The sequence below is a fragment of the Lacerta agilis genome, chromosome 7 (assembly GCF_009819535.1).
Source record: "Lacerta agilis isolate rLacAgi1 chromosome 7, rLacAgi1.pri, whole genome shotgun sequence".
In the NCBI taxonomy this organism is placed as follows: Eukaryota; Metazoa; Chordata; class Lepidosauria; order Squamata; family Lacertidae; genus Lacerta; species Lacerta agilis.
Window position 1 is genome coordinate 71,757,334 of NC_046318.1, and position 22,119 is coordinate 71,779,452.

Sequence of the window (22,119 nt, forward strand, 5' to 3'; positions counted from 1 at the left end):
CTATCCTTCACTGCCTCTCGCAGTTTGGCCAAACTTTTGTCGGCAAGGTGATGTCTTTGCTTTTTAAGATGCTGTCTAGGTTTGTCATTGCTTTTCTCCCAAGAAGCAGGCGTCTTCTGATTTCGTGACTGCTGTCACCATCTGCAGTGATCATGGAACCCAAGAAAGTGAAATCTCTCACTGCCTCAAACCTATCCATTGTCAAAGAAATCAGCCCTGAGTGCTCACTGGAAGGACAGATCCTGAAACTGAGGCTCCAGTTGCTTTGGCCACCTCATGAGAAGAGAAGACTCCCTAGAAAAGACCCTGATGTTGGGAAAGATGGAGGGCACAAGGAGAAGGGGACGACAGAGGATGAGATGGTTGGACAGTGTTCTCGAAGCTACTAACATGAGTTTGGCCAAACTGCGAGAGGCAGTGAAGGATAGGCGTGCCTGGCGTGCTCTGGTCCATGGGGTCACGAAGAGTCGGGCACGACTGAACGACTGAACAACAACAACAAAGGGTTACCAGACGTCCCTGCTTCCCAGGGACAGTCCCCAGAATTGCAAATCTGTCCCTGGGAAACTTGGCAGTGGCAGCCTCAGCAGCCCGGAGCCAGCCTGGTAGCGCGGTTGGCTTTGGCTGGCTTCAGGAGCTGCTCACTGCTCGCTGCCGTGGCGCCCATTTTTCCTGCGCCAGGGCAGCGAGCAGCTCCTGAGGCCAGCCAGAGCCAACTGCACTACCAGACTGGCCCCTCCTGGGCAACGGCCGGCCGCCCTTGACTCCCAACCCTCCCCTGATCTGTCAAAACAAAGGGGGAAGGGGGAAGGAGATCGGGGAAGGCTCGGGAGTCACAGGCGCGCAGCGCGCCATTGCCCAGTTTTTTGTAAAACTGCGCATTTATGTTTCATAAAGAAGGGCTTTGCGCCTTTAAAGAATGTGGTTGAGGCCAGGATCTTTTGCTTCACCATCCCCACCTCTGACTCCCTGTTGCTACTCAGCTTTTTTTTTTAAAAAAAAAAGTGTCCCCGGATTCATTGAAAAAAATCTGGTAATCATACCCTAAATGGCCTTGCCCCAGTATACCTGAAGGAGTGTCTCCACCCCCATCGTTCAACCGAGGGCCTTCTGGCGGTTCCCTCACTGCGAGAAGTGAGGTTACAGGGAACCAGGCAGAGGGCCTGCTCGGTGGTGGCGCCCGCCCTGTGGAACGCCCTCCCATCTCATGGCAAGGAAATAAACAACCACCTGATTTTAGAAGACATCTGAAGGCAGCTCTGTTTAGGGAAGTTTTTAATGTTTGTTGTTTTATTGTGTTTTTAATATTCTTTTGGGAGCCGCCCAGAGTGGTTAGGGAAGCCCAGACAGATGGGCAGGGTATAAATAATAAATTATTATTATTTTCTGGTTGTGTGTTTTAATTTCCTTTCCCCTCCTGGACTGACATTGTGTAGAGCAGCTTGGCCATTTCATTCACGGAGCAGGAACATGTCCCTCTTCCCTCCATCCTCTGGGTTTCCCAAATCTTCAGTCTTAGCTACAGTGTACTTTCACTTTAGTTCTCAGGAACTACTCCTCCGCCTCCCCTTCCCTCCCCTAAGAAAGGACGATCTTCCCTATGGAAAATTAGGGGCGTCGATTCCCTGACCCCAGGTACCACGCGCGTTTCCACCGTTACACGGGAGAGCAGAACCTCTGCTGATCATTTACTGATCACCTCCCGGCCCTCCCCTCCCCCGAACTTGACACCAAGGCCTGGGATTGGGCCCAGGTCGCCCCGGCACCGTCCAATGGGAGGGCGAGGAGCGCCGAGGCGCTGTATATAACCTTCCCCGACGGATGCGCGCGTGTGGCGATGCTCATCCATCGCGATGGGGGATGCGGAGCGCAGCGCGGAGCCGGAGTGCGCGGCGCCGTCGCGGAGAGGCAGGATCACCCTGCGCCACGCCTTCCTCCCATTCCTCTTCCTCCTCCTCCTCCTGTGCAAGGTGAATGCGGCTTGCTTGCTTGCTTGCGCGCAGAAGCGGCGCAGTCCCTCCGCTCGCTCGACGCGCGACCCGCGGGACGACGAAGGGCCTTTGCTGACGGTGCTTGTCTCTCTCCTTCCCCGCCCCTCTCCCTTCCAGGTGCGCGGCCACGAAGTAGAACCCGAGTGCCGGCTGCCTTGCGATTGCCCTGCCGAGCCTCCCGCTTGCGCCCCCGGCGTGCCGACGGTGCTGGACGGCTGCGCTTGTTGCCCGACGTGCGCTCGGCAGCGCGGGGAGAGCTGCTCGCGGCTGATGCCCTGCGATGAGAGCAGCGCCCTCCACTGTCACCGGGACGCAGGGAGCGAGGCTGGCTTGGGGGTCTGCGTGGGTAAGTGGCTGGTTTTGGGGGTGGGGTGGGGGACAAGTCCTCCTCCCGCCCGCGATCTCTCTCTGTTCTTTCCCCACGTGGAGGGCTTAATTTCTAAAACGATGGTGTAGCGGCCTGGGGTTGGACTAGATGACCATGGGGGGTCCCTTCCAGCTCTACAGTTCTGATTCTCGGACCATTGGTCTTCCCTGGTTGGCAGTGGCTCTCTCTCCTAAATCCTGCCTGGAGATGCCAGGGAATGAAACCTGGACTTTCTGCCTTCCTCTGAGAGTAGAAGATCATAGAATTGTAGAATTGGAAGGAACCCCAAGGGTCCTCTAGTCCAACCCCCTCCAATGCAGGAATCTCAGCTAAAGCATCCATGGCAGGTGGCCATCCAACCTCTGCTTTAAAACATCCAAGGAAGGAGGGCCCACAACTTCCAGTGGGAAACTGGAGCTCTTATTGTCAGAAAGTTCTTCCTGATGTTTAGTTGGAATTTCCTTTCTTGTAAATTGAAGCCCTTGATTCAAATCCTACCCTCCGGAGCGGAAGAAAAGAAGCTTGCTCCATCTTCCATGTGACAGCCCTTGAGATCTTTGAAGATGTCTCTCATATCTCCTCTCAGTAATGAGTATTGAGGGAAAGTGTATTTGTGTAACTAATGGTGTGATCAGGTGGCAAAAGGAGACAGGCTCTTAGTGGTGAACGATTTGCAACTTTAACAGCAGCACTTGGCATTTGCAAAGTGCCTTGGTCCACAGCTGAGTTTTGTATGATATGCCTTAACTGAGTAGGATCTAGTCAGATGTGGACATTCCAGAGCATAATCTAGATTCCTTCCCAGCTCCAAATACTTGATGACTTCACAACTCTGGAATGTATCTTGTGTTTGTAACATGTATTTGCTGCATGTTTTGAGGAATCTTGACCCAGTTCCCAATCTGGAGATCAAGACTTTCATGCAAAAACGCTTCAAATCTGCAACTGGGACTTTACAAACTAGGGAGGCATACATGAGTCCAGTTAGCAGCACCCTTAACTTCATGCCGGTTGGAAAGGAAGACAAATTGTACAAAGCTTGGCGTTTGCTGGGGATGGAGGCAAAAGTGATGGCACAACAGAGGGTGTAAAGGATAAAGGAGATCCTGGGGGAAACAAGGAACTGAAAGGAATAAAAAGGAGCAATGGGGAGGGGATTCTGCATAACCACAGATGAAATAATGCAGATATTTGAAGGCATCACAGATCACACTAAACTGTGGCTTGTTTAACAAACCACAAGTAAACCATGAGTTGTCCCACAGGTGATCAGACAGGCCATGGATTCACACACCCCCCCAAAAAAAGTTTGGCTTGCTTTCCACATGTTCGTGCCTTTGTAGCTTGATGAGGATCTGGGATGGGGTGGCCAAACAAGCCAAGGTTTCTAAGTCAATAACAAACCATGGTTTCAGGACATGGTTTTCTTGCAGTAAGAAAGCCATGGCAAACATTCACAAATAATGCTAACTCATAATATAATTAATCCTGTTCTAGAGTTATGTTGTGAACCGCCCTGAGACCTCTGGGTATAAGTTGAATAACTAATAATGAAGAATAATAATATTTTAGAGACTATTATTTCATTTTTTAAAATAAAAAACTACAACAACTGATTGTACACTTAAGATCTCTACTGTACACAAATTAGAGGGAAATGCAGATATACATATACATATACATATATATATGTATGTGTATATATATATATATATATATATATATATATATATATATATATATATATATTATTTTGCTGAGCTGCTTCTGAGTTGGATTGGTTTTTCTTATCTCAAATTTCTTATCTTTGGTAAATAAAGTGTTATAATACTACCTAGTGCAGGGACCTTTAATGGAAGGAACAACATAAGAAGATTACCTGGCTTGAAACCATCTCTGGGACCATTTGGTTACATGGCCAGCCTAATTTTGGGAACACTTTGGTTGTGTTTGTTACCAAAGACAGAGAACATGCTCATAGGGGAAAACATGTTTTCATGTTTGCAAGAGATGATGCAGAATTTAGAAAAGAAATCAATCTCTTAGCTGTCTCGCTATCTAAACATGAGACGGGATTTGCATTCCTTCCAGCTTGTATGCGTTGCCCCACCCTGAGGAACAGGTACACTTCCTGGACAGGAATATTTGCCCTAAGGTTGCACAGTGGAGAGAAGGGAAGCAATGCTATCCTATCAGCTCCGCTGGGGGACCAGCTGTCTTTAGTGTTTTTGTTCAGTGATTGCCTCGCAGTAGCCATTTTGTCGGGGTCCAGCAGTGGAAGGGAAAGGAAGCAGGGCCACTACTGAGCTTCTTTCCCTGAACAGTTTACAACCCAACTTTGTCATGAGAATATTTTTGTAATTTTAAGGTTGGGTGTCTGAGTTTGCTTTTTTTCCCCTTCTCCCTCCTCATTCACTTTTCCTTTTGTATCATGTCTTTGATCGTAAGTCCCCGAGGGCAGGGGCTGCTTAAAAAAAAAAAAAAATCATCTGCAAGTCCTTGTAGCTAAAAAGTGGGGTGGAAATATTTTACAGTGGTACCTCAGTCTGTGAACAGTCCGGTCAATGAACGCCTCTGGAAACGACCTCCGCAAAACCGGAAGTAGGCATTCCAGCCAGCAAACTTTGCCCCGGAAAGTGAACAGAATCCGACCGGGGGAAGGGCGCCAGCAGTGGGAAGCCCCATTAGGAAAAGCACGCCTCGGCTTGAGAGCAGTTTCGGCTAATGAACGGACCTCCGGAACGAATTAAGTTCGCAAACGGAGGTACCACTGTATATGTAAATAAATAGTACCCATAAGCCTGGCAGTTGGAGCTCCAGAGAGTGGCTTTAATATCACATTTGTCTCAGAATCCCTTTGCTGCCCCTTCCTCATCCAAGAGAGAGGTTTTGTATCAAATTATAGGGGTCCCCAGACTTCCCCCCCCCCCAGACCTCTCAGAAATTGCTGGAGGTCTTGGCAGACCGTGATTTTTCTGCCTGTTGTAGCAATTGCAGTGCTCAGTGTTAGATGTGATATTATTTTAAAATTTCATTTTAATTGCTTTTTTATTATGTACTATATTTTCTTGTATTACCATAAGGAAAAATACAATTAAAATCAATATGAATATCTAATATATGCATGCACCGTCTCCTGTCTTCAGCCACAAAGCATGTAAATGAAGCTCCATGGACCACAATTTGCGGAACCCCCTAGTTTATTCTATTCTGTGCTGCTTGCAGGGTTTCCCAAACGTGCGTGTTTTTGGACTACAACTCCCATCATCCCTAGCTAGCAGGACCAGTGGTCAGGGAGGATGGGAATTGTAGTCTAAAAACAGCTGGAGACCCTGTTTGGGAAATTCTGAAGATAAAAATTGGCATATAAATCTTTTCCTAGTCCCCGTTTTAGTCTAACCCTGCCTCACAGGTTTAAGATAGCAACTTGCCCAAGGTCACCCAAACTGCTTCACATCTGAGTGGGGATTTGAACCCTGGTCTCCCAGGTCCTAGTCCGGCATTCTAACCACAACACCACAGTGCACCCACAGCAGGAGAAGACCTAGGTCTGGTGTAGTTGAACTGCGAGCCTTCCAAACAAACTCTTTTCTGACTCTCTGTGTCACAGGGTTCCCTTTCATAGCTATATGCATGTTGTCTTCGCAACAAGTGGGCAGAAACGGAAGCTTAAATTGCTCTGGTGTGTGCGCTAGGTCTTCATGCAGCTCGAATGTTTCCCTTCTTTGCTTCAGACCTTGAAGGAGACAACTGCGTGTTCGATGGGGTTATTTACCGCAGTGGCGAGACGTTCCAGCCGAGCTGCAAGTACCACTGTACTTGCCAAGATGGGCAGATCGGCTGCATACCCCTCTGCAGCCTCGACTTGCTGCTTCCTGGGCCCGACTGCCCCTTCCCAAGGAAAATCGTGGTCCCCAAGGAGTGCTGTGAGCAGTGGTCATGCGACTCCAAAGCAGATGTGGACGTCGGAGGCTTTGCAATGGCAGGTATGCTGTCTGGGAGTTTGAAAGCTAGTTCTTCTGGGTTCTTTTGCAATGGCCTAACTTAACAGGTGCTGGAGGAGACTCTTGAGAGTCCCATGGACTGCAAAAAGATCAAACTTATCCATCCTTAAAGAAATCAGCCCTGAGTGCTCACTGGAAGGACAGATCCTGAAGTTGAGGCTCCAGTACTTTGGCCACCTCATGAGAAGAGAAGACTCCCTAGAAAAGACCCTGATGTTGGGAAAGATGGAGGGCACAAGGAAAAGGGGACGACAGAGGATGAGATGGTTGGACAGTGTTCTCGAAGCAACTAGCATGAGTTTGGCCAAACTGCGGGAGGCAGTGAAGGATAGGTGTGCCTGGCGTGCTCTGGTCCATGGGGTCACGAAGAGTCAGACGCGACTGAATGACTGAACAACAACAACAACAACAACTTAACAGGGTGGCGCTGTGGGTTAAACCACAGAGCCTAGTGTTTGCTGATCAGAAGGTCGGTGGTTCGAATCCCCGTGACGGGGTGAGCGCCCGTTGCTTGGTCCCAGCTCCTGTCAACCTAGCAGTTCGAAAGCACATCAAAAAAGTGCAAGTAGATAAATAGGTACCACTCTGGTGGGAAGCTAAACGGCGTTTCCGTTAGCTCCTCTGGTTTCAGTGTTCCGTTGTGCCAGAAGCGGCTAAGTCATGCTTGCCACATGACCTGGAAAAACTGTCTGCGGACAAACGCCAGCTCCCTTGGCCTGTAAAGCAAGATGAGCGTCGCAACCCCAAAGTCGCCTGTGATTGGACTTAACTGTCAGGAGTCCTTTACTTTTATCTTTTTAACTTAACAGAAGGTGTTTTCTTTGAAATGTTTCTTTCCTAGTTTTCCAAAATCAACTCAAAGGGCAGCCAATGAACCAGGATGTCACATCAATCTTAAATATAATAATTCCCCCATTCTAAACCCACACACGAAGTAGAAAACCAATTAAAAGATGAAAACCACAATGCTGCAATGACAATGGTAATAATAAATTTCTTGTGCCTCACTCATCTGACTGGGTTGCTCCAGCCACCATCGGGAGAAGAGGTATCAGAACAAACCAGAAAAATAATCAGCTGGAGGCAGTTTTGAAACATCTGCATCTTTACCATCCGCTTAAAACAGTACGATGTTGGGGACTGGTGCTTGGCAAGGCAGCCCACGTCAATTGGGCCACTCTTATGCTTGCTATTACAGTGCTCCACACCAGGGAGAAATTACAGCCTTATCCCCTCCTGGTATTCTGCTTAATAATGATTTAATAATAATAATTTTAGTATTTATACCCTGCTCAGCTGGCTGGGTTTCCCCAGCTACTCTGGGTGGCTTAAAAAGGTAAAGGTAAAGGACCCCTGACAGTTAAGTCCAATTGTGAACAACTCTGGGGTTGCGGTGCTCATCTTGCTTTACAGGCAGAGGAGGCCAATGTTTGTCCGCAGACAAAACCAGAGCAGTGCACGGTAATGCCGTTTACCTTCCCGCCAGAGTGGTACCCATTTATCTACTTGCACTGGCTGCTTTCAAACTGCTAGGTTGGCAGGAGCTGGGACCGAGCAACGGGAGCTCACCCCGTTGTGGGGATTCGAACCACCGACCTTCCAATCAGCAAGCCCTAGTCTCAGTGATTAGACATCAGACATTCAAAGCTTCCCGATACAGGGCTGCCTTCAGATGTCTTCTGAAAGTTGTATAGTTCTTTGTCTGCCTGACATCTGAAGGGAGGGCATTCCACAGGGCAGGCGCCACTACTGAGAAGGCCCTCTGCCTGGTTCCCTGTAACTTCGCTTCTTGCAGTGAGGGAACCAGCAGAAGACCCTCGGCGCTGGACCTCAGTGTCCGGGCTGAACAATGGGGGTGGAGATGCTCCTTCAGGTATACAGGGCCAAGGCTATTGAGGGCTTTCAAGGTCAGCACCAACATTTTGAATTGTGCTCAGAAAGCGCACTGGGAGCCAGTGAAGATCCTTTAGGACCGGTGTTATATGGTGTTACATGGAGGAGTCAATTTAGGTGAGCATTCGGTTTCCCCCATCTGTAATTTGAAGTGGCACTATTGATTCTACCAGTTATCTGCTGCTTATGCAGATAACAGCCTCTGTTCTCTTGCCCCATGGAGTAAGGTACCTTATAACTTAGCCAACTTCCTCCTGTGCTTTCAGAAGTCGGTTTGGGAGGGTATGGTGTTTTTGGACACCGTGCTACGTACAGGAGAATGAGGAAAAATACTTTTATATTGGTTTCAAAAAAAGCTTTACACAAAACTTTCTCAGACTCCTTAAAATGGCCATAAGTCCAAATGTGCCTTTTAAAAAGCCTTATGGCATCATAGCCTTCTCAAGGTCACTTCTCACGGTTGTTGCATCCAGTTGCCTTCCCATCTCTTGATTCTCCTGCCCATAAAACCTCAGTAATGTTTAAATTTTTTTACAGCTTAAAGAGCATGCCATGATGTCAGTGGGACCGTGTAATAAACCCTCTGGAAGACTTGCTGAGTGTCCTTTCTCATCATTGAGCAAGTGTTTGCCTATATAAGCGTGCGTGGCTTTTAAAAATTGCCAAGTAATAATTTTATTTAGTGAAATTACTTTATGGCCCTAGACATAAAGAAATCAAGTTCTATTATGTTTGGACAAACCATAAACAAGCATAGCTGAAATCCTATGGTGGAAGTTTACGCAGCAGATATGGCTGGCTAAGCTGAAAGGTGAGCGTCATGCGTAGTTGCCCTGACAAAAACAGATGCAGAAGGTGGAGATAATTGTTTATTTTACTCCTACCTTTTCCTGCAAGGAGCTGAAATGTGTGGGCCTTTTCTTCCCACCTTTGACACACACTCTCCCCTTGCACCAACCTTGTAATGCGGGCAGGACCGGTGCTAGGGCTTCATGCTAGGGCTCCTGCTTTAGCGGGAGCCGGGTGGTGGTGTAGGGGGCAAGCAGCACCTCTCCGCTACAGCGGAGAAGCTGCTGCTAGCCTGCCCTACCCAAGCCTGGCCAGCGCCCCCTCCATTTTGGCGCCCTAGGCAATTGCCTGGTTCGCCTAAATGGATGCGCCGGCCCTGAATGCGGGTTAGGCTGAGAGGTGATGAGCTTCATTGTCAAGTGGGGACTGAAGGTGAGCCTCCCAGTTCCAAACCTCCACTCCTCCATGGTGGACCTACATTTTGGGGGGCCTTGAAGCTTGAGCTGTTATGGGAGCCCCTTCACAACCAGCGATGAAGTCTGGGTTAACCACTGTTATCATCCTCAGTGGGGCTGTTTCACGACAGATCGCCCGCCACAATTTTTTTCGGGAGTTTATGTTTTTGGTATCCACATAAGTACTTCCCTAAACTCCTTGTTGTTCCCCTTGATCTCTGTTTAAAAGGCGGGGAAATGACATTAGCCAACTTACTGCAACTCTTTACACAATCTGTGCTACTGACTCAAACTCTGGGATCGTTGAAATATACACAACAAAAAGCTAATCAATTTAAGTCACGCAACTCAAATTGGGTCTACTAGGCCCATTTTTTTAAAAAAAGTACCATGGACCAGAGTTGCATCTCGGGCCCCTCCAGATTAGGGACCTTGAAGCATAAGCTTAATTAGTTTCATAGTAGATCCGCCCCTGTCCAGGACTGAGCTACGTAAGCATTGAAACTGGTAAAGAGACTTGGCTTCTTGAGAATTCACTTAAAGCAAATGGCTAACCCTTAAGGCTTTGAGGACAGGCCTGAAAAACATGCATAGTGAATATCTGAAACGAGACAATAGATTTATTATTAGTCAAGAAGACACAAAATGGGCTGGTATCTGTTTAATCTTTTTTTTTTTCAAATTCTCTCTTTATTATTTAAAAAACACACAAAAACACACAAAATAAACCTATACATCACATATATCAACTTCTTCAAATTTAAATATTTACATACATAACTACCATCCACATTTACACACACACCTTCTCGTACCTCCAGTTATCCTCGTTGTATTTTGTAGAATTGTATTTGTATAGTGAACAGTTATAATTTCTATTTATATTTCATTTTTTCATCTTTAAATTTCTAATTACTTATTTGAGGGTTCAGTCTACATCTGCCACTAGGATTCCATTTATACCATTATTCCTTAAATATTCTTTAAATATCCTCTGTTCTTTCCATACTTCTTGGGTCATTTGTCTTCTTATTTTACCCGTTGTTTTGGCTAGTTGCAAGTATTCTAACATTAGGTTTTGCCAGAGGAGATTAAAAAAAAACAGAAAGAGTATTGTGTATGTATGGTTTAACAGCAGCGAGAATGCTAGTGGCAAGAAATTGGAAAAATAAAGTTGCACCAACCATAGTAGATTGGTATCTGTTTAATCTAAATAACTTATTTAGCTGATTAAATATTGGGAATTTCCTCTAGTGGTAAGAAGCTAACTTCTTTATGCCGAATATACGCAACCTTGCTCACTGTACCTTTAAAGGAGATGTTGGTGTCAAAAGCTGTAAACGGAAATGTGGCTAGTGAATTGCTGTTGATACTAGCCAGGGTGGCTCCCTGCTGCCTCCAGGATTAGACCTGCATGCCTCTGAATATCGGTCATGGAAGAGCAGCAATGGGAGGCTATTTCATCATCACCACTATTAATGTTAACAATTAATAATATTCGATTTTATTTCCTGCCCTTCACCAGCAGATCCCAAGGTGGGTCACAATAATTCAAAATTCAGTACAGTAAGCCCTCAGCCTGTGTGCATTCAGCTTTTCCGCACGTGGCAAAAAAACAAAAATAAATTTCAGAACGGGGCAAGGTTGCAGGAAAAATGACTTTGGCAATCCCACCCGCCATTGAACCCAGTGGATTTCTGTCTGTGCAGGATTTTGGCTTTCGGCGTGATCCCCGCAAAGTAACCTCTGTAACTTGCAGGCTTACAGACTTAATAACAGGTAAAACAGGGGCTGCCAATTCTGCTAAGCTAGATGGGTCAATAAAGTAGGTCTGTACATTCGCCCAAATCTATTGGTAGACTGCTCATGCTCTCTGCTAGGCTAAAATATGGCAATACTTGCTAGAATGAACGTTTGAAAGATATATTAGGAATTTTTCAATGTCAAGTAACTGTCAGGGACTGTGCTGAGGAGGACTGCAATGAGGAGGAATGGTGGGAGCCGCCTCCTTCCCTTGACCCTGAATCTTCCCAGGATCAGGAGGACAGTATAGATTTAGAACAGTGGTTTGCAGAGGGTCATAGTTCAGAAGGCAGAAGCTGGGAAGTACTGGATGGGGAACATGCCAGGAGAAGAAACACTGGAAGAGAAAGGGTTAACAGATTCACAGTCTCTGGACAGCATTCACCCCCCTTCTCCAAAGTCACAGAGAGCTCATAAAGTGGCAGAACAGAAAGCACAGAGATGGTACAAGCTCAGATTACAAGACATAGGAGTGCCCTAGATTAATAGGGACAGAGGGGCTGGTAAGCCTTAATTGGGAGCACCACCATTCTAGCGAGACGCTTTCTTTTGTCTCTCTCTGTGTTTATTAAAGAAACTAACTGGTAAGACTTTCCTTTCGTTTGATCCATGGAGGAGGAAACCGATTCCCCGAAGCCTGACAGTAACCCAGGTTTGTTTGTTTTTGTTCATTTTTTAACCACCACCTGCCCTTTAGCGTACAGACAAGAAGCCACCCTTGGGATCGACGCGTCCGATTCGAGTTCCAACTGCATTGAGCAGACGACAGAATGGAGTGCATGCTCCACGAGCTGCGGAATGGGCTTCTCCACTCGGGTCACCAACAAGAACGCAGCGTGCGAGATGGTGAAACAGACCAGACTCTGCGAGGTGCGGCGTTGCGAAAGTGCTCGCCTGCAAGATAAGGTACGGCTTAGACTCTTGGCGATGAGCCACTCCGCTGTGTGGTCCTTTGGCACTAGCTACTTCTCTCAGAAGGCAAGCACTATAAAACACTGGCTTTGGAGGGGGGAAAGGTGGACATTCTTTCTTGAGCACCCTTAGTGATATTATTATTATTATTATTATTATTATTATTATTATTAAGCTTCATTTCTGCTTCAAGCTGCACCCTTGTAGCCTTACTAATTTCAGTCTAGAAAGCAGGAGCACAACACTCCCGTCTCAAAAGGAGCAGTCTGCTGCCTTTCTCAAAAACGAGGCCTCTCCTCCCAAGGTATTGCTAGCGGCAGATCTGTTCAAAGTCAATTCTGCCTGCCTCTTCTCCCCTCACAGCCGATCAAGGGGCATTTATTGAAATAAGTTCCTTTTTGCTTCTAATGCTCATTGCATGCCTAGTCAAAATCCTTGATTTTACCTCATTACTGTTGGTAGTCTAGTAGTAGTAGTAGTAGTTTTAGTAGTAGTAGTAGTAACAACAACAACAAATTATTATTTATACCCTGCCCATCTGGCTGGGTTTCCCCAGCCACTCTGGGAGGCTCCCAACAGAATATTAAAAACACAATAAAACATCAAACGTTAAAAACTTCCCTAAACAGGGCTGCCTTCAGATGTCTTCTAAATGTCAGATAGTTGTTTATTTCCTTGACATGATGGGAGGGCATTCCACAGGGCGGGCGCCACCACCGAGAAGGCCCTCTGCCTGGTTCCCTGTAACCTTGCAGTGAGGGAACTGCCAGAAGCCCCTCGGAGCTCGACCTAAGTGTCCGGGCTAAACGATGGGGGTGGAGATGCTGCTTCACCCCCTCAAAGTTTCTTTCAGACATGGCGGTGTTAGGTCACTAGTAATTTTTGCATGTCTGCTGTGTCATGTCTTCTTCTCCCTATTAGAAGGGGAAGAGGTGTGTCCGCACCAAGAAGTCTCCGACACCTGTCCACTTGAAGTACGGCAACTGCACCAGCATCCACCTGTATAAACCCCGTTATTGTGGCATCTGCAGTGACGGGCGGTGTTGCACCCCCCGGGCCACGAAAACCATCCACGTGGATTTCCGCTGTCCTGAAGGCAACATCATCAGGCATCCCGTGATGTCCGTCACGAACTGTGTGTGCCATGGCAACTGTCCTCAGGATAACAACACTTTCTATAGAAAGCCCCACCAAGCGGGCTGATTGAAAACAAAAAACTGATGACGATTTCCAAAAGGGGGTGAATATTTAATATGCAAAAAGTTCCTTAAAAGCGAAGCGTGGAAAACGGCAGCGAGCAATATTACCCTGCTGGGTGTCTCTCTTTTTTCTTTTCAGGGAAAAAAGTACTTTTAAGATGCAATGTGATTTCCATCTGGTTCTGTAAATGACCCAGTTCCGTTTCTGTGGAGTTCTTTGAAATCTCTCTTCAAGCATTGTCACCCCATTGTAATATTAGTCCCTGGGGGAGAAATGTAACAGCTCAACATGGGTTTCTTTTATTAGTATAAGCGTTTCTTAGAACCTCAGCAAGCACTAAAACTTCTTGTTCCTCAGCTTCATGTATTTGCTTGCCTGTGGTCATGATTCCACGTTCTTCTTGCCGAACAAACTGTTTGCAAAATTCATGGGCCAAGATGCTTGGATGAGCACTGGCCTTATTGTCGCCCCGGTAACTGCAGCCAGGAGTCGAGCACAGCATGTTTCTGCAGAGTGACGGGCCAAGGATCTTAATGCTGATACAAAACCCACGTGAGTCCTTCTGCAGCCAGTTTTTAAGGAGGAACGTATTTTTTGCCAATCAGTTGCAGGAGGCGAAAACATGCTTCCCTATTATGATTTCCTCTTCCTTGCAAAGCACTTGCCCCTTGAATCAGCTCACCCTTTTTCTGCTCTAGCTGCAGCCGATGCACACACAAACTTTCTCTCTCCCTCCTCCCAGTCTCAGGTAGGTAGCCGTGTTGGTCTGCCGTAGTCGAAACAAAATAAAAAATAAAAAAAATTCCTTCCAGTAGCACCTTAGAGACCGACTAAGTTTGTTCTTGGTATGAGCTTTCGTGTGCATCTGAAGAAGTGTGCATGCACACGAAAGCTCATACCAAGAGCAAACTTAGTTGGTCTTTAAGGTGCTACTGGAAGGATTTTTTCCCCTCCCAGTCTGCTACCACCTCACCTTCTTCTGCTGGTGCATGATGTTGCCAAGGGGGCGCCCCTGCCCTGGAGCAGCTGGTAATATGGCCAGGAGTGGGAGTCAGTAGTGGGAGAGTCTGTACCACGGATGTCAGGGCTGGCTCACACATGAGGTCAGGTGAGGCGACCGCTTGAGGCAGCAGGATCCACAGGCGAAATCCCAGTGCCAATTCAGCCCCCCCCCATTCCTGATGTAGATCTTCACTCACTCCTTCCCTAGTAAGGAGCAGGATGCGATTTTGGGGGGTTGCCAAAGGTGCCAAAATGTCATAGACAGGCCCTGACTGCTGTTATGCCACTTCACGGTTAGGCTAGCACTGGGTGTTGTTGTTGTTCAGTTGTTCAGTCGTGTCCGACTCCTCATGACCCCATGGACCAGAGCATGCCAGGCACGCCTATCTTTCACTGCCTCCCGTAGTTTGGCCAAACTCATGCTAGTTGCTTCGAGAACGCTGCCCAACCATCTCATCCTCTGTCGTCCCCTTCTCCTTGTGCCCTCCATCTTTCCCAACATCAGGGTCTTTTCTAGGGAGTCTTCTCTTCTCATGAGGTGGCCAAAGTACTGGAGCCTCAACTTCAGGATCTGCACTTGTATTCAAAGGAAGACTAGTCTCTCTTTTTCTTTCTCTCTTCTGTTGGTCTTGGCCAGGGGTCAGCAAACTTTTTCAGCAGGGGGCCGGTCCACTGTCCCTCAGACCTTGTGGGGGGCCGGATTATATTTTGGGGGAAAAAATGAACGAATTCCTATGCCCCCAAAATAACCCAGAGATGCATTTTAAATAAAAGCACACATTCTACTCGTGTAAAAACACCAGGCAGGCCCCACAAATAACCCAGAGATGCATTTTAAATAAAAGGACACATTCTACTCATGTAAAAACATGCTGATTCCCGGACCGTCCACGGGCCGGATTTAGAAGGCGATTGGGCCACATCCGGCCCCCGGGCCTTAGTTCGGGGACCCCTGGTCTTGGCATATGAACTGATTCCTGCTGGGGTTTCAAAACCTGACAAAGGGAAAAACTTCAAATAGTTAAAAAGTAGGTTGCAGCAGGACAGAAGTTGTAACTGAAATGTGCGCTGTGGTTAGCTTGCTGAAATCATCTTGTGTGGAGGTAAAGGTGATGTTAGGAGCTAATTCACATGAGCATTCAAAGGTTGGTCTGCTATGAGGCACATAGGATTGTGGAGTCCCAGTACAGAATATTTCAACGGGCCTCTGGATGGCAAATGCCCCAGTTTTGTACAGTTCTCCACTTTAAGTTTAGACTGGACTGTTTGCGTCCTGCTCTGAAGGTTGTGGACTGACCCACTTGCTACCATAGGTGAGAAAGCAAACCTTGTGAATCTCCTGGTCCACCTTTCATTAAAAAAGTAGTTCCATGTTTTATAGAAACAGCAACACAAACAGAAGTGTATGCCGTACAATCTAAGTCTTCTGTAAATGTTCAAACAATACTGAAGCTATTTTAAAAAAAAACACTTACACTTATGATTAGGAGAGTGCTGTGAAGCATCCATAAGTCTGTCTGCTGTTATTCAGCTCGAGAGATACTCAGTGGTTCAAGTGCAATCTTTTATATCAGAGTGTAGAAGCTGGGCTGGCTTTGCTCTCCCTGCCACAAGATCACAGGTCCCATTACTTGCTTGGGCTCAAGTGAGGAGGGGCAAATTTTTAAAGGGGGGACACAGCTGATGGAACTGAAGTCACTGGTGAGCTGTTTTGCAATGGGGTTGGGAGAAGGAGTGTGTTTTTTAAATATATATATATATATGTGCGTGTGTCATTTTCAATAAATAGAACAATAAATTTACAGCGGCAGTGTCATTCTTTACAACAGCGGAAGAAAGGAAAGAAAAAGGGGGGCCTCCATTGTGGCTGGTGAAATAAACAAATTAAGGTCTTATATAGGCTATATAATAACTGTTCATCAATGTACAAAGCAGGCACGTAGGCAAGTGTATGGGCCACATGTGTGAAGCAGCACAGGAAGGCAGCCCTCAAAACCATTTCTGACTCCCAAACTGACAAAATGTTTCTCTGCAAGCAGGGAGGGAGGGGGGGTGAGAGAACCTTCCCATTGTCTCAGGAATTAAAATGATTACCATCTCAAAGGAATGGCCAGGCTACAAATCAGGAAGGCATTATCACATGAAATGGCAGACAGAAGGTAAACAAGGGGACTTGGATTCTGTTGAAATCTGTTGGGAGACCGCCTTTTTTGTGATGTAGGTGTGATGTATCTGGGGGGGTTCACTTTGGGCTGCACCTCTTCTGTGATGTATGTGTGATGCTTCTGGGGATGGTCTTGAACTCCCAAGATTGTGGGCAATTTCAAATTTCTATATAAGGCCAGGCGCTCCTTTGTTCGGGGTCTTTTTCCTGCTCTCCTGTGTGGGGAAAAACACCCTGTTGCAACAGCTTTAATGAAGATTACTAGCTGCTTTGCTTCTAAATATTCTCTGGTTGGCCTCTGTTTTTTACTCCCACCGACGGAGAACCTGCAAAGGACTCTACGAGGGCTCTCGTGTATCCCATAAGGGAATAAGAACAGGTTTTGTTTATTGCACTGGAATGTCAGGGGGTGGTAGAACCAAAAAGAGAGAGAAGCATGGTGTGGGGCCTTTTAGTTGAGTCACTTTTGTTAACAAATTGAATAAAAGGATACCAAATCACCTTAACTTTTGATTCCCCAACCCCATGCCTTTCTCCTCTCCTGGGCCAATCCTCCCCTCCCCAAGCTAGCTGCCAAAGAGTGCTGTATTTTGTTTATCTGCAAGTTTGTGAAACAGAGGCTGCACAATGATCCCAAATTACAGGTAGGAAGTGGGGTTACACACATACCCTGATGATGTCAGATTTAGGACCATCCCTGATGTGTGTTTCAATTATACGCGGGTGGTGCTGTGGTCTAAACCACTGAGTCTCTTGGGCTTGCCGATTGGAAGGTCGGCGGTTCGAATCTGCTCTGTCCCAGCTCCTGCCAACCTAGCAATTTGAAAGCACACCAGTGCGAGTAGATAAATAGGTACCGCTGCAGCAGGAAGGTAAACGCCGTTTCCATGCGTTCTGGTTTCTGTCACGGTGTTCTCTTGCTCCAGAAGTGGTTTAGCCATGCTGGCCACATGATCCAGAAAGCTGTCTGTGAGCAAATGCCGGCTCCCTTGGCCTGAAAGCAAGATGAGCGCCGCAATTCCATAGTCGCCTTTGACTGGCTTTAACGATCCAGGGCTCCCTTACCTTTTTGCCTTTACACTCATACCCTCCAACATGTCACAGTGGAAAACCAGGACACACATCTTCTGGGATGCACTCCCACATGAGTCATGTGACCCATGAAAAATTGTACCCTGAATGTCCTTTAGAGCTGTAGCACTCCAAAAAAAAAAAAAAAAAGACATCCCGATTTAATTGGGACCATTGTGGGGTATGCACCCTGGGTACTCAAAATGCAAGCTGTTTTTGAGTCATCAAGTGAAGCTGGCTTTGAAAAACCTGATGCAAAACACAGCTCATGCACTCTGCTGAAACATGGTTGTTCTGCTTAATTGAGAGCAGTTCTCCCTCTTCCCTTGCAGCAATGTACAACTCATCCCACAAAAGTCCCCCCCCAACCCTCAAGAGAGGCTTTTAGGGGGGTTACTTTGGGCTGCACTGGCGAGGAGGAGGAGAGGGAACAATTCTTGGCACAAACTTGTGTTCACTTGCAAATCACTAGAGATCACCCATTTCTAAATTTGCAGCTATATATACATTAAGAAAACTTGGTGGAAATCTGTGTTCCCTTTTCTGGTGATTTATTTAAAGTCTGGTGACTGGTCTAAAATGGGCATAGGCAAATTCAGCCCTCCAGATGTTTTGGGACTACAACTCCCATCATCCCTGACCACTCGTCCTGTTAGCTAGGGATGATGGGAGTCTTAGTCCCAAAACATCTGGAGGGCCGAGTTTGCCTATGCCTGGTCTAAAAGATTTTCAACCAAATCAACAATTGCCCAGAGAAGCGGGGAAATTTGGTAGCATCCTTACCATGAACTGGATCGCTGGTCCCAAGAGGGCGAATACAGGGAACTTTATAAATACTGCACAAGTGGTACCTCGGGTTACAAACGCTTCGGGCTACAAAAACTTTGGGTTACAAACTCCGCTAACCCGGAAGTAGAACCTCGGGTTGCGAACTTTGCCCCAGGATGGGAATGGAAATTGTGCGGCGGCGGCAGCAGGAGGCCCCATTAGCGAAAGCTAATGGCTTCAGGTTAAGAACGGACCTCAGGAACGAATTAAGTTCATAGCCCTAGGTACCACAGTATAGCATTAACAATTTACAGTTAATGGCTGCTTTCACTAATGTTTTCTTTTGTGCTGCCACTAGATGGTGCAAAATGAAAAAAGAAGAAGTCACTGGTAATGTTTTTATTCAAAAAGCCTGTAAACAGGACATTTTAATTCATAATATAAAATCAAAAAATCCTTCCGGTAGCACCTTAGAGACCAACTAAGTTTGTTCTTGGTATAAGCTTTTGTGTGCATGCACACTTCATCAGATACCAAGTGTGCATGCACACGAAAGCTCATACCAAGAACAAACTCAGTTGGTCTCTAAAGTGCTACTGGAAGGATTTTTTGATTTTATATTTTGTTTTGACTATGGCAGACCAACACGGATACCTACCTCTGTCGTCCCCTTTTCCTTGTGCCCTCCATCTTTCCCAACTTCAGGATCTTTTCCAGGGAGTCTTCTCTTCTCATGAGGTGGCCAAAGTATTGGAGCCTCAGCTTCATGATCTGTCCTTCCAGTGAGCATTCAGGGCTGATTTCCTTCAGAATGGATAGGTTTGATCTTCTTGCAGTCCACGGAATTCTCAAGACTCTCCTCCAGCACCATAATTCAAAAGCATCAATTCTTCGGCGATCAGTCTTTGTATGGTCCAGCTGTCACTTTTCATCCCACTACTCCTCCCAAAAAAGCACGATCAAAGCGGTTTGCAATAATGTCAGTCATAATACTAATCACAATATGCTGTCATTCAAGACAGCAAGCAGCAATAAAAACAAACACCAAATGTGAAGCTAGAGCAGGGGCTGGGAACCTCTTAGTCTCCCTCAGGGGCCGCATTCCTTCAGGGGAAATGTGTCAGGGGCCACATTGTAGCAATGAGTCAGGACTAGAATCAAAAGTGGGTAGAGCACCCCTCTTCTTTCTGCCCCCCTCCTTTCCCATTTGTCTATCCTTGCCACCATTATGCACCTTTAGGCGCCAGGCGAAAACGTTCCTCTTTAACCAGGCCTTTGGCTGATTGTCATCCAACGCCCCTTTAAAATGTGTTGGAGGGGTTGAATTTGTTTTAATTATGTATTTTGTGTTTTTGTGTTGTAATTTTATTCTGTGAACTGCCCTGAGACCTGAGGGTATAGGGTGGTATTCAAATTTAATTATTCATCATCATTATCATCAATGCAAAGTTATTGTGCATTTTAATTATGTCTTGATTTCATAGTCGTAAACTGCTTAGAAGACATTTTGGTATGCCAGTGGCATATAAATACAATAATAACAACAACAACATATAATATTAAACCTAAGGGCCACAGGTTGCACCCCCAATTCTGAGCTAGAGCAATGAACTCAATGATCTAGGATTCAGCCAAATGCAGGAAGCAAATCAGGTGGTCACTGAACTGTGTCTAAAACGCAGTCAAAAAGGTTGAAGCTAGTATATATCCATAATAATAACAATATTTTTATTTATTTATACCCCACCCATCTGACTGTGTTGCCCCAGCCACTCTGGGTGGCTCCCAACATATGTAAAAACTTTTTAAAACTTCCTTACACAGGGCTGCCTTTAGATGCTTTCTAAAGGTTGTAAAGTTACTTTTCTCCTCGGCTCAGAACTCAGAATAACTCCATAACCTCCAACATTTCTCCGATGAAAATAGGGACATCCTAAGGAAAAGCAGGAACTTCTGGGATCAAATCAGAAACCGGGATGGCTTCTGTAAATCTGGGACTGTCCCTGGAAAATAAGAACACTCTGAGGATCTGTGTATCCCTTTTATGGATGTATTGAGCATTGAAGGGAGCTGTCCATCCGAACAATCAGATTGTTGCGCCACATTTTCCAAGGAGCTCCCAGTTCCAATCCCTGGTGCCTCCAGGTCAGTTTGGGAATGCCCGCTGTCTGAAACCCCGGAGACACACTGCTCAATAATGAGCAAGAAGGGCCAATGATCTGGCTCATTAAAAGGCAGCTTTCTGTGCTTGAGAAGGACCTTGGCTCAACGGTGGAGCATCCCTGGGCCTCTCTAGCTGACCACGAGAACCCAGCAAGCCCCAGTCATGCTAGAATGTCCCCTTGAACTCTTAATAATGCCTCTCAGTGGTTTGGATGGAGAACAGAAAGGTTTGTGTGTGTGTGTGTGGAAACTAGCCACCTGTGAATGGTTAAGACACAAACAAAGAAGCCCACTCACAGCCGAGCTGCCGAAACGTACAATTACTTTTCCAGACGGCAGATGCACAAAAGGCGAGTAATTTATGTGCGCTATGGCCTCAGACCTATTTCTGAAGATCAAAGGTTGTTTTCAGCGGTATATTTTCTGCTTCTGGAAAATCAATCGGCATTATTTTTAGTGCCGGGTTAGGAGCTGTGAGCAAACGGCTGAGCCCTTTGCCAAGAACATGGTGAGACAGACAGACTTTCAAAACTGGAAACTGCGGTTCCCGTCCAAAGGCGAAGTGTATCGCAGTCAACTGTTGCCATTTTTCTGAGGGGAGCTCTGTGCTTTTAATCCACGTCTGTGAGAATCAATGCTCACTTTAATAGGAGGTCTATAATCACAGGCCCGCTGGGACGTCTCCTTTAATAAGGATTAGTCAGACCACCGAATGTCCTCAGAAACTGAGAATATTTGCACTTCCCCCTATGAAACGGAGTGAAAAGGGCCATCTAATAATATAGTTGGGCTATCAGACGGACACATGTCTTGCTGTCTGGGGCTTGTGCCCCTGCGAGGAGAGAGCCCAGAATACTCTTCAACAAATTCAACAGGGCTTTGTTTGTTTGTTTTGTTGCTATTTTGTTAATGTTTTAATATTGTTTTATAGATATGAATGCTGTTGTACTTTGTGAATCCTATAATATGATTTTTGGTGTAACTGTGATGTTTAGTTTTTAGTTGTTCTGTTAATAGTGTTATGTAGATGGCAATTGCTTTATTCGCGATTGTCTTACTGATGATTTGTTAAGTAGATTCTATACGATTTATGCTGTATTCGTGATGTTGCATTATGTTATTTTTATCTTTTGTTTGTAAGCCGCTTTGGGATTTATTTGAATGAAAAGCAGCATAGAAATAGAATCTATCTATCTATCTATCTATCTATCTATCTATCTATCTATCTATCTATCTATCTTCCAAAAGGGGCTGTGGAAAGCTGTTATCTTAACTACCCCACATGGAGAAAAAGCATGGTAGATGCCCTATATCTTCTATAGAACATGTTGCCTCACTTTTCTGAAGACAACATGGAAGTGTTATTTTTAATAAGTCTTTATAAAAGAGTTACATAAGCTCTTTATTCGAGGGTTAAAAAAGTTGAGGCTGAAAACTATGGGAGATTCTGTGGCCTGGGAGTGTGTTTTTGCTGCACTGGGTGAAGAAGTCCCTTTGCGGAGAGTGTCATGTCAACTGGGAGAGGGCTGGTGCTTAG

At 46.1% G+C, this 22,119-nt stretch overlaps 1 protein-coding gene across 1 annotated transcript; it reads left to right on the forward strand.

The window, feature by feature from the left end:
- Window positions 1–1,818: 1,818 nt before the first annotated feature.
- On the forward strand, window positions 1,819–13,770 carry CCN3 (cellular communication network factor 3). Its single transcript, XM_033155785.1, has 5 exons — window positions 1,819–1,970; window positions 2,109–2,337; window positions 6,093–6,344; window positions 12,000–12,208; window positions 13,136–13,770. The coding sequence occupies exons 1-5, from the start codon at window positions 1,854–1,856 to the stop codon at window positions 13,415–13,417; spliced, it is 1,089 nt and encodes a 362-aa protein (XP_033011676.1). The 5' UTR covers window positions 1,819–1,853; the 3' UTR covers window positions 13,418–13,770.
- Window positions 13,771–22,119: the final 8,349 nt, after the last annotated feature.

Coding starts and splice junctions, on each gene's coding strand:
- CCN3 (XM_033155785.1), top strand. CDS start 1,854: ATGGGGGATGCGGAGCGCAGCGCGGAGCCGGAGTGCGCGGCGCCGTCG. Junction 2,338..6,092: donor TGGCTTGGGGGTCTGCGTGG/GTAAGTGGCTGG, acceptor TCTTTGCTTCAG/ACCTTGAAGGAGACAACTGC. Junction 12,209..13,135: donor GTGCTCGCCTGCAAGATAAG/GTACGGCTTAGA, acceptor TCTCCCTATTAG/AAGGGGAAGAGGTGTGTCCG.